The sequence below is a fragment of the Capra hircus genome, chromosome 8 (genome assembly GCF_001704415.2).
Source record: "Capra hircus breed San Clemente chromosome 8, ASM170441v1, whole genome shotgun sequence".
Taxonomy (NCBI): Eukaryota; Metazoa; Chordata; class Mammalia; order Artiodactyla; family Bovidae; genus Capra; species Capra hircus.
In genome coordinates this window covers 75,471,849-75,484,342 of record NC_030815.1, presented here as the reverse complement: position 1 = coordinate 75,484,342, position 12,494 = coordinate 75,471,849, and the positions used below count along the sequence as shown (strand labels likewise).

Here is a 12,494-nt window from a genome sequence, read left to right as displayed (position 1 = left end):
AGTGCAGCATTTTCACAGCATCATCTTGAAGGATTTGAAATAACTCAACTGGGAATTCCACCACCTCCACTAGCTTTGTTTGTAGAGATGCTTCCTAAGGCTCACTTGACTTCCCATTCCAGGATGTCTGGCTCTAGGTAAGTGATAGGCAGTAAGTAGTGTCTATTCTAGATTAGCTACTTGTGGCTATATAGAATTCTTCCTATCTGCAAAAGGAAGATAAAAGCCAGTGTGGTTGTGCTCATTCTTTTCCCTCTTTTGCTAATGCCCAGGCCCTCTCTGCTTAAGACAGGCATACATAACCTTTAGCTGGATGTGGGACAAAGGGCAGTTACTTCCAAAACAGAAATACATATTTCTTGAAAAAAAGCTGAGTTTAGATTTCGGCTCTCAAGACTAAGAAAATTGATTGAAACACTTGAAATATATAAAAACCCGTGAGTTAATAGTGAATTTGAACCCCCCCACCTCCCAAAAAAAGAAAAGCAAAACTCTAGAACTCCTCATTGGATACCATCCAAAATAACTAGCCACTACTTAACTCTGAAAATTAGAAATTAAAAAGAAAGAATACTCATGCCTGCCTTCATGTGTTAACTCTATTTTGGATAATCAAATAGCCCTAGTTGTTGACAGAAAGTTTTTCTTTGTAGGAAAATTCCAAAAAGAGTGATAGATTCAGAAAACCACCATTTTGCAATCCCAGTGAAATGATTGAGGCAGATAACAGTCATCAGTGGACGAAACCATTGGATTAAAAGGTTGATGAGATTGCAATGAAGGAAATCAGTCTGCAATTTGCAGACATTGAATGTATTCTGGTGTGATATACTATGAAGCACATGGTAACACCTATGAAATATTTTTGCCCAAATTGTGGAACTTGATTCAAATATAGAGTTGCCAGCTTAAGCCAGCATAAAATAGGACACTTAGTTAAATGTGAATTTCAGATGAACAATGAGGAATTTTTTTAGTGTAATATATCCCATACTTAGGACATATTTGGTTTCTGTGTTAAGTCAGTGGAATATAAAGGAAAAAAGAAAGAATGGGGTACTGCCCTGTGAGAAAAAAGGAGACATAACAATGAAATTCACAATCCTTGTTTTTATTCTGATTTGAACAAAAAAATACTTTTGTAAAAAGATACTTTAAAATACTTAAATTTAATATACTTAAATGTACTTAAATATAAATAGAGATTTTCTTTTAGATAATTGGGTAAATTATATTATGGACTGAGTATAAGATACCAAAGAATTATTTTTAAACTTACTAGGTTTTCTATATATAGGTCTTTAGTTTCTTTAGGTAGATATAGTCCTAAGTATTTTATTCTTTTCATTGCAATGGTGAATGGAATTGTTTCCTTAATTTCTTTTTCTACTTTCTCATTATTAATGTATAGGAATGCAACAGATTTCTGTGTGTTGATTTTATATCCTGCAACTTTACTATATTCATTGATTAGCTCTAGTAATTTTCTGGTGGAGTCTTTAGGGTTTTCTATGTAGAAGATCATGTCATCTGCAAACAGTGAGAGTTTTACTTCTTCTTTTCCAATTTGGATTCCTTTTATTTCTTTTTCTGCTCTGATTGCTGTGGCCAAAACTTCCAGAACTGTGTTGAATAGTAGAGGTGAAAGTGGGCACCCTTGTCTTGTTCCTGACTTTAGGGAAAATGCTTTCAATTTTTCACCATTGAGGATAATGTTTGCTGTGGGTTTGTCATATATAGCTTTTATTATGTTGAGGTATGTTCCTTCTATTCCTGCTTTCTGGAGAGTTTTAATCATAAATGGATGTTGAATTTTGTCAAAGGCTTTCTCTGCATCTATTGAGATAATCCTATGGCTTTTATTTTTCAGTTTGTTAATGTGGTGAATTACATTGATTGATTTGTGGATATTGAAGAATCCTTGCATCCCTGGGATAAAGCCCACTTGGTCATGGTGTATGATATTTTTAATGTGTTATTGGATTCGGATTGCTAGAATTTTGTTAAGGATTTTTTCATCTATGTTCATCAGTGATATTGGCCTATAGTTTTCTTTTTTTGTGGCATCTTTGTATAACATCATGTAAGAAACAAATGGCCAGTCTAGGTTCGATGCAGGATACAGGATGCTTGGGGCTGGTGCACTGGGATGACCCAGAGAGATGGTATGGGGAAGGAGGTGGGAGGGGGGTTCAGGATTGGAACTCATGTACACCCATGGCGGATTCATGTTGATGTATGGCAAAACCAATACAGTATTGTAAAGTAAAATAAAGTAAAAAAAAAAAAAACTTACTAGGTATAATAACGGCACTAGGGTTACATAAGAAAATATCTGTTTAGAAAATTTAGAAGTGAAATGACATATCTAGGATTTACTTTTAAAATATTTCAGGAAAGGAAAGAATAGGAGAAGCAAGTGTGGGAAATTTTGATAACTGAAGAATCTATGGGTAGATAACATGGGAGTTCATGGTACAATTCTGTTTACTTTTGTGATGTTTGAAATTTTTTATAAGGAAAGTATTTTAAAATGCTATAGGTAGATCACTGTGCCTGCTGTTTGTTGGGCACTTAGTAAATGCTTTACAGAATCTGTGTACTGCATAATGAATACATTTGTAGAGTACTTTTTTTAAAAAAAATTCATTTTTTTGATTGCAGTGAGTCTTCATTGATGTGCACGGGCTTTCTTTCATTGTGATGAGTGGAAGCTACTCTCAAGTTGTGGTGCATGGGCTTCTCATTGAGGTAGCTTCTCTTGTTGCAGAGCACAGACTCTAGAGCATGCAGGCTTCAGTAGTTGCAGATCGTGGGCTTGAGAGCACAGACTCAGTAGTTGTGCTACATGGGCGTAGTTGCTTCATGGCGTGTGGAATCTTCCTGAACCAGGGATCAAACCCATGTCTCCTGCATTGGGAGGCAGACTCTTAACAACTGAACCACCAGAGAAGTCCCTGTTTTTTTTGTTTTCTTATGGATCTGGGATGGGGCTCAGGTATCTATATTTCTTAAAGTTCCTGGAGTGATTCTGATCATTATCGCAGAAGAAGGGAGGAGCTGGACTTTTTGTGACATGGAAAGAAATGTGATACAAAGCGTATCTATTTAAAAAAATTTTATTGGAGTAGATTTACATTGTTGTATTAGTTTTTGGTGTACAGCAAAGTGGATCACAGCCTTGTTGTGATGAAGGGGCCTTCATAACTCAGTAAAGCTATGAGCCATGCTGTGCAGGACCACCCAAGACGGCCAGGTCATAGTGAAGAGTTCTGACAGAACATCCAGTGAAGGAGGAAATGGCAACCCAGTCCAGTATTCTTGCCATGAGAATATGAACAGTATATAAAGGCAAAAAGATATGACACTGGAAGACTACCTGACCCCTCAGGTCGGAAGGTGTCCAGTATGCTACTGGGGAAGAAAGGAGGGCAATTACTAATAGCTCCAGATAGAATGAAGCAGCTGGGCCAAGAGGAAACAACACTCAGTTGTGGACGTATCTGGTGGTGAAAGTAAAGTCTAATGTTATAAAGAACAATATTGCATAGGAACCTGGAATGTTAGGTCCATGAATCAAGGTAAATTGGACATAGTCAAGCAAGAGATGGCAGTGCTGAACATCAACATCTTTAGGAATCACTGAACTAAAATGGCTGATAATGGGCAAATTTAATTCAGATGACCATTATATTTACTACTGTGGGCAAGAATCCCTTAGAAGAAATGGAATAGCCCTCATAGTCAACAAAAGAATCTGAAATCCAGTACTTGAGTACAATTTCAAAAACAACAGAATGGTCTTATTTCGTTTCCAAGGTAAATCATTCAGTATTACAGTAATTCAAGTCTGTGCCACAATACTGATGCTGAGGAAGCTGATGTTGAATGGTTCCATGAAGACCTATAAAACCTTCTAGAACCAACACTAAAAAAAGATGTCTGTGTAATCATAGGGCATTGGAATGCAAAAGTAGGAAGTCAAGAGATAACCCGGAATAACAAGCAAGTTTGGCCTTGAAGTACAAAATGAAGCAGGGCAAAGGCTAACAGAGTCTTATCAAGAGAACATGCTTGTCATACCAAACACCCTTTTCCAACAACACAAGAGACAGCTCTACATGTGGACATCACCAAATGGTCAGTACCGAAATCAGATTGATTATGTTCTTTGTAGCCAAAGATGGAGAAGTGCTATACAGTCAGCAGGAAAAAGACCAGGAGCTGTGGCTCAGATCATGAACTCCTTATTGAAAAATTCAGGCTTTAATTGAAGAAAGTAGGGAAAACCACTAGGCCATTAAGGTATGACCTAAATCAAATCCCTTATTATTATGCAGTAGAGGTGACAGATAGATTTAAGGGGTTAGATCTGGTAGAGAGAGTGTCTGAAGAGCTATGGACAGAGATTTGTAACATTGTACAGAAGCCAATGACCAAAAACATCCCCAAGAAAAAGACATGCAAGAAGGTAAAGCAGTTGTCTGGGGAGGCTTAACAAAAAGCTGAGGAAAGAATAGAAAAGGCAAGAGAGAAAGGGAAAGATTTACCCAACTGAATACAGAGTTTCAGAAAATAGCAAGGAGAGATAAGAAGGCCTTCTTTAATGAACAGTGCAGAGAAATAGAGGGAAACAATAGAATGGGAAAGACTAGAGATCTCTTTGAGAAAACTGGAGATATCAAGGGAACATTTCATGCAAGGGTGAGCACAATAAAGGACAGAAACATTAAGGACCTAACAAAAGCCGAAGAGGTTAAGGAGAGGTGGCAAGAGTACACAAAAGAACAATACAAAAATGATCTTAATGACTTGGATAACCACGATGGTATGATCACTTACCTAGAGCCAGACATCCTGGAATGTGAAGTCAAGTGGGCCTTCAGAGGCATCACTATGAACAAAGCTAGAGGAGGTGATGAAATTCCAGCTGAGCTATTTCAAATCCTAAATGATGATGCTGTTTAAGTGCTGCACTCAATATGTTAGCAAATTTGGAAAACTTAGCAGTGGCCATAGGACTGGAAAAGGTCAGTTTTCATTCCATTCTTAAAGACAATGCCAAAAAATATTCAAGCTACCGTACAATTGTGTTCATTTCACATGCTAGCAAGATTATGCTCAAAATGCTTCAAGCTAGGTTTCAGCAGTATGTGAACCAAAAACTTACAGATGTACAATCTGATTTTTAAAAAGGCAGAGGAACCAGAGATTAAATTGCCAACATTCCAGAAAAACATCTGCTTCACTGACAACACTAAAGACTTTATGTGGATTACAACAAACTATGGAAAATTCTTAAAGAGATGGGAGTACTAGATAACTTTACCTGCCTCCTGTTAAACCTGTATGAAGGCCAAGAAGCAACAGTTAGTACCAGTCATGGAACAACAGATTGGTTCAAAATTGGAAAGGAAGTATGTTAAGACTGTATATTGTCACCCAGCTTATTTAACTTCTATGGAAAGTACATCATGTGAAATGTTGGGCTGGATGACTCAGGAGCTGGAATCAAGATTGCTGGGAGAAATATCAACAACCTCAGATATGCAGATAAAACTACCCTTAGGTAGAAAGCAAAGAGGAACTAAAGAACCTCTTGATGAAGGTGAAAGAGTAGAGTGAAAAAGCTGGCTTTGAAACAAAAAACTAAGATAATGGCATCTGGTCACTTCATGGCAAATAGATAAGGAAACAATGCAAACAGTGACAAACTTTATTTTCTTGAGCTCCAAAATCACTGTGGATGGTGAGTACAGCCGTAAAATTAAAAAACGCTTGCTCCTTGGAAGAAAAGCTATGAAAAAACCTAGACAGTGGATTAAAAAGCAGAGACATCACTTTGCCGACAAAGGTCTGTATTGTCAAAGCTATGGTTTATCTAGTAATTATGGACGAATGTGCGAGTCAGACCGTAAAGAAGCCTGTCAGTTCAGTTCAGTCTCTCAGTCTTGTCCGACTCTCTGCGACCCCATGGACTGCAGCACGCCAGGCTTCCCTGTCCATCACTTCTCAAAGAATTGATGCTTTTAAACTGGTGTTGAAGAGGACTCTTGAGAGTCCCTTGGACTGCAAGGAGATCAAATCAGTCAATCCTAAAGGAAAATCAGTTCTGAATATTCATTGGAAGAATGCTGAAGCTCTAATATATAAGCCACCTGATGCAAAGAGCTGACTCATTGGAAAATATCCTGATACTGGGAAAGATTGAAGGCAGGAGAAGAAGTTGGCAGAGGATGAGATGGTTGTATGGTCACCAACTCAATGTACATGAGTTTGAGCAAACTCCAGGAGATAGTATAGAATTGGGAAGCCTGGAGTGCTCAGTCCACAGGGTCGCAGAGTCGGACCTGACTTAATGACTGACAGCAGTACAAGGGCTCTTGACTAGGCCTATAAGTCACATAGTGTCATTTCTACCACTTTCTGTTGGCCAAAACATGTCACAAGGCCAGCCTAAATGCAACAGAAGTAAATTTCATCTCTTGGTGGAAAGCCCTGCAAAGAATTTTTCTTTTTTCATCTACCACAAATGGAGAAGGGCAGGATGAGTTTAGAATGTGCTTTTTAGCCCCTTTGACTGTTTCCTCCGAAGTTTGTTACTCAGGGTCCTTTAATTAACACTTTTACCTGGCCCTGACCTCTTTTTCTGTTTCTCCTAGAAGGAAGATAAAATATAAATTAAAGTGAAAAACAGAAAAGCTTTACTAAGAACTAATAGAATTTTGAAAACTCTGAATTATTAAAAAAAAATTTTTAGAGAAAATGTAGTTTACTTACCTTTCAATATTCTTATGTACTTGAACTTGATTAACAGTGATACGAAGAACTCCCCAGGGTCCCGACTTTAATAATAGACTAGGATTATGTGTTATTACCACATCGTTTGTTAGTATTTAATTAAATAGCTTGTGTTAAATTTTTTAAACATTTTAATGTGTAGCCATTAAAATTTTTGATCATGGTATTAATTTCCTAGGTAAATTCTTTTATTCATGTTCTGTATATAGGTAGACATCTATAAACACCTGCCTTTTAGAATGATCTGAAAATCCTGAATTAGTAGATTCTGGATTAATGATGTTTTTACCTCTTTATTCAACTAACTTCTACCAGTACTCAGTATATACAAATGTGATTTTCTCTGAATTATATTCATGATCCTCTGTGAGTCACTATTTAATTCTGCTTTCCATTTTGAAATAGTTCTTAGCCTTTGTTCGTTAATCATGGGAAACAGTTGTGCGACATGCCTTGACATTAACTTGAACATCTAAAATTAGTCCCGTAACAATCAGCAGTTGGGGAGAAGGTTTCAGTAGTTTGTGGTATATGTGAAGTAGACATTGCAAGACTGGAAGGAACTCCCTAGAATAAGTAAGTGATTTGTGTTATGTGTATGTGCATGTACCTGTATGTGTACATAACTGAAAGTCTCTCTTTATTAAGCAAAGGACAGATTACTACAAATGCATTATAAGCATGTTTATACATTATGCTATTTAATCATTTTAAAAGAAAAATGTATTTATTGAAAACCTGGAATGCTGGGATGGATTTTGCTGCATATTTCTTTTGTGGGTTTCTTTTTTTTTTTTTTTCAAGGAATAATTGTATTATATATACTATATTTCAAGTGAATGATTTTTTTTTTTTCTTCTCTTCAGAGTTTATAGAAACAAACCTATTCACAAAAATGACATCCTGGTTGTATGAATGTCTTTGTGAAGCTGAACTAGCACAGTATTATCCTCATTTTACTGCCCTTGGCCTTCAGAAAATAGATGAATTAGCCAACGTTACAATGAAGGACTACTCCAAATTGGGAGTCCATGACATGAATGACCGCAAACGTCTCTTCCAACTTATCAAAATCATTAAGATTATGCAGGAAGAAGATAAAGCAGTCAGTAGCCCAGACTATCGTCTTCAGACAAGCAATCTGTGTGTCAAGCCTCAGAAATCCAGATCTGGCCCTCGAAGGCAACTGCATTTTGATTCTCCTGCTGACAGCAAAGACAGAACTACCAGTAACAATCAGTTTGAACTGTGTGATTTATCAGATTTTTCTGCAAGTGAACAGAAGTCTAACTACATAAAAGTACTGGAGCACATGCTACCAGATAATTCCCAGTACCATATACAAACAGGAATTCTGAATGCCACAGCCGCTGATTCCTGCATACAAAAAGAAGCTAAGACTTCATCCTTTTCATCTAATTACTTTTCTCCAGTACAGGGGGATTGTGATAGTTCAGTTATTCAAAGAATCTCTCATGTTTCAGGGTATAACTATGGAATCCCTCATTCCTATATCAGGTAATAACTTTTTATCTTTTTCTTTTTTCTGGAGGGAAAGGAGCCTTAGGCAAGGGCAGGGTTCTCCATGAGCAGAGGAGACCAACTACTCCGTACTTACAGAAAATAATAGTGAACAGCTTCTGTGGTGATAATGCAGATACCTTGACTGGGGGAAATTGATGAAGAATTTGGACTTTCCAGATGGGAGAAAGATGATTGTTCATGTGGCAGCTGCTACTACCAGGGTCGGCTGCAGACCTGTTTTTATTATAGCATGACATGATATATTTAGTGCATCCATGAAGGTAAAATAGTTAACTTTCCTCTGCAGTAGGAAAAAAAAATTACAAAATCCATAGGATTTTTTTTTTTAGATTGTCAAATTAACTTCAGCCAGGGCTCATGAAGCTTAGTTTTAAAAAACCACTGCTTAATTCAGCTAGTTGAATTAAATAGGTCTTTGGAGCAGTTGATTTACCTGCAAAATTTGAAATATGGTCCTGATTTTGAGTGCTTTTTACAATTCCAGCCCTGGAAGAACGGATGAGTTTGGTCATTGCAAATAGTAAGATACTTTTGATAGCATTTACAGTTTGGGAGCCAGAGTGACAATAAGTTATTTTCACTTAGTGGTGATGAGTTAGAATTTGAAAAAGGTCCCTAAGAGTTGAAATATCAAGTAATCCCTAATACTAACCTTGGTATAATAGAAAATACATTCTTTTAAAAATAATGTGTATTGCCTGTTTTGTTATTTTAAAAGTTACAGTTGGTGAGTTACGGAGAAACAAAATACATTCTTAAGCCACTTTAAAAAAAAATAAGGGCTATTATTCATACCTTAAAACAGAGTATTTCCATATGGTCTTATATTGGCTAAGGTTTCAGAGGATTTCATAACCAACCAGTTCTTTAATTCTAAAAGAATAGAGGACCCAATTTTAAAGGTAAAAATGTCTTCAGTAATTTGAAATACATAAATGAATTCTATAGTTTTTCTGAAAATAAAATTTTTTTTGGCTTGGTTTAGCAAAGCATAGAGCATATAGTATTTTTTTCTTCTTTTAGTTGTGAAAGGACTAGATTGTTCTATGACCATCAGTACCATGATTGTTGCTGTCCTGTTGGTTAGCTCAGCGGTGAAAGAGCAAATACTTTTTTGAATGTTAGTCTTTTATTGAACAACATATAAAAATCTAAATTGGAATTATTTATAAATAGAATGAAGATATGACTTTCCATTATTTATTTAGATAGAATGGATATTTTAGTTTAAATATTGCTGCTTTATTTATTTCACATATATAGAATACCCCCTCTGCCTGTCCTGATTCTAGATATAAAGATCATTAGAATATCTGGAGACTCTGAGACTCTTAGGGGGCACGGTGAGTGGGAAGTCAGACAACCATAGAGTGAGCTAAGTGCTCTCACAGAGGTTTATACATGCCAGACGCAGGACGAAAGGTGTTCAGTTGAGCTTTCTCACCTTTTGTATCATCTTACTCTTTCCATTCCTTATTATATTAGAGAAATGGAGGTTAAGAAAGTTCATTGTCCCAATAATTCTCAATATTGTCTTCTCCCCTAAATTCTAAGTAGGAGCCAGAGTTTTAGAACCCTGAGAAACTCCCTCACCAACTTGAAGCTTCCTGTTAGTGAGTCATCCCTATCCGAAGAGCATTCTCTTTGGATACCTCAAATTAGGTAAGTTCAAAATAACTTATTGGACTCTGAATTTTAATGAAAGTAAGGCATTTAGAGGACTGGTTGCCCTGACTTATTTAAGATTGTGAACAGACCTAACTCTAGCTGTATTAACTTTGCATGTCAGACAGATATAGTTTATTTCTTCTAGGGAATATTGCACATTAAAACTAGAGCCTTAAAAAAAGAAAAATGCTAGAACCTTTTCGGAGAAGGCGATGGCACCCCACTCCAGTACTCTTGCCTGGAGAATCCCATGGACAGAGGAGCCTGGTAGGCTGCAGTCCATGGGGTCGCTAAGAGTCGGGCACAACTGAGCAACTTCCCTTTCACTTTTCACTTTCATGCGTTGGAGAAGGAAATGGCAGCCCACTCCAGTATTCTTGCCTGGAGAATCCCAGGGACAGAGGAGCTTAGTGGGCTGCTGTCTATGGGTCACACAGAGTCAGGCACGACTGAAGTGACTTAGCAGCTTAGCAGAACCTTTTAGGATGCTTTAAGAAATGTGTTTTATTCTGAGAAATTCTCGGTGGCCCAGTGTTTAAGACTCTGTACTTTCACTGCTGGGCTTAGGTTCAGTCCTGGTTGGGGAACTAAGATCCTGCAAACCCCACAGAATGGTCCAAAAAAACCCAAAAAAGTTTTTTTTTTTCCTTATAAAAAATAAAACACATGCAAAAGAAGAGAAAATACAACAGTGAACCCCCACATGCCTGTCATTCACTTTTAATGATCGTCAGGATTTTGCCATACTTCAGGCCAAAATGGTTCTTTTTTTAGATGTCTGCTGTACATTGGTTAAAAAAATAATAACATGCTTCAAAAGCCTTGAGTAGTTTTTTATGCATTATATTAGAAATTTTATTTCTTACTTTTTACTAATTTAGATCCTGGCGAAAAATAATTTTCTAGCCAGTTGGAGGTATCAGAAAATTGAAATTGATATGAAACAATTATATAGTGAAATATCCTGTGTAAAATCTATTATAAAAGGCTGTTTAGGGGTTATTAATCAAATTCTAAAGTGTAAAGGAAGGGAATGATTTGTCTCTCTCAGACATTCTAAGTATATGTGCCAAAGGCATTGGTCTTGGTAAAACATCTACTTTCAAGGATTCTCTTTTCTTGTTACCTTGCTTAAGAGGCATTTCTACATAGGTAAAGTGGTCAGTGCTTAGATGTATCATATATGCCACCATTAGGCTCAGCTAGTAAACCTGATGAATTTTGTACTCTTAACCCAAGGAATATTGCCTCTCTTCTGGATGTTAAGGTAGATGAGTTCACTGAAGACAGCCAGAGAAGAAATGTGTCTGAATAGAAGGATAAATTAGTGGTGGACAGCACCAGTCATAAAATTGTCCTGGGAGTAGGATCATGTTCTAACAAATAAACACATATCAGGGTAGGCAAAAAAAAGGAAGCAAGAGGGACAAAGGGAGGGTCAGAATATACCTGGAAGAAACACGGGAGAAATACATTGAAACCTACCACCAAATTCAAGGTGTTTAATAAACCCAGGTAGGATTAAAAAAAAAAATTAGATTGAATGGTCAAGAAAACAGTAAATGTACAATAATAAGGATTGAAAGGAAGCAAGAAATTTGCATTTGGATGGGATTGAGTAGAGATGAAGATAGAAGTAAATCAGGAGGATTTAGAGCTAATGAAAGAACTTTCTCAGTGTCAGCACTTTAGTATATAATAGATATTATGTGTATATGTGTGTGTGTGTGTTTGTATTACACCTAATTTATAACAAAATATACTGATACTTTGACCTCTTAGGTAGCTTTATTCCGTTAACTAAAAATTAAAGCCCACTTATAAACATATATCAGACAGAACACTTCAGAGAAAGAGAATCCTTGGACTGAGATGGAGAAAATCAGAGTTTGTGTTCGAAAACGCCCTCTGGGCATGAGGGAGGTACGTCGTGGAGAAATCAACATTATTACTGTGAAAGATAAAGAAACTCTACTTGTTCATGAGAAGAAAGAAGCAGTTGACCTCACACAGTATATTCTACAGGTATGATACTTTCCTTCGATGGAACTAACATTATCAAGTGTCAGGTTTTTTGTTTGAGTAGGAGTACAAATTCTGAAATTCAGTTTTTAGGTTTGAGTGTTGGCATTCATTCTATGTGACGCTGCATTAATCACTGATAACACTTAGCCTTCATGTTTAAAAAATATAGTGCAGTAGGGGATAACGCAAGCATAATTCCTCCTCTCTCGTGCAATAGAGTTGCATTATACATTCACTTACCATGCTTTATGTGAATTTAATTATACCTATTTAGTCATAAAAGAGCAAATGGGAGAATAAAAAGAGTTTAAATAATGAACTGCTGGTAGGAAGGACAGTCACTGAGTTGCCCCAGACCAACTGTGAGATGGTCACACAGTCTCCGTTCTCTCCTGTCTCTCAGTGTGAACTTACTTTGCTGAGCGCAAGTCTGAAGTTTAAAGATGGAGAGCAAA

General features: G+C 36.8%; 1 protein-coding gene across 2 annotated transcripts in view; it reads left to right on the top strand.

Moving 5' to 3' along the window:
- The window catches only part of KIF24 (kinesin family member 24), a 70,556-nt gene that overhangs the window by 13,488 nt on the left and 44,574 nt on the right, over window positions 1-12,494 (top strand). Inside the window, exons 2-4 of one of the 2 annotated variants that reach the window (XM_013966141.2) lie at window positions 7,668-8,319; window positions 9,904-10,008; window positions 11,850-12,039. In XM_013966141.2, the coding sequence (XP_013821595.2) occupies window positions 7,697-8,319; window positions 9,904-10,008; window positions 11,850-12,039 (918 nt within the window). In that variant the 5' untranslated portion in view covers window positions 7,668-7,696. Of the gene's footprint in view, window positions 1-7,667; window positions 8,320-9,900; window positions 10,009-11,849; window positions 12,040-12,494 lie in introns of both variants that reach the window. The other variant, XM_018052372.1, reaches the window with a different exon arrangement.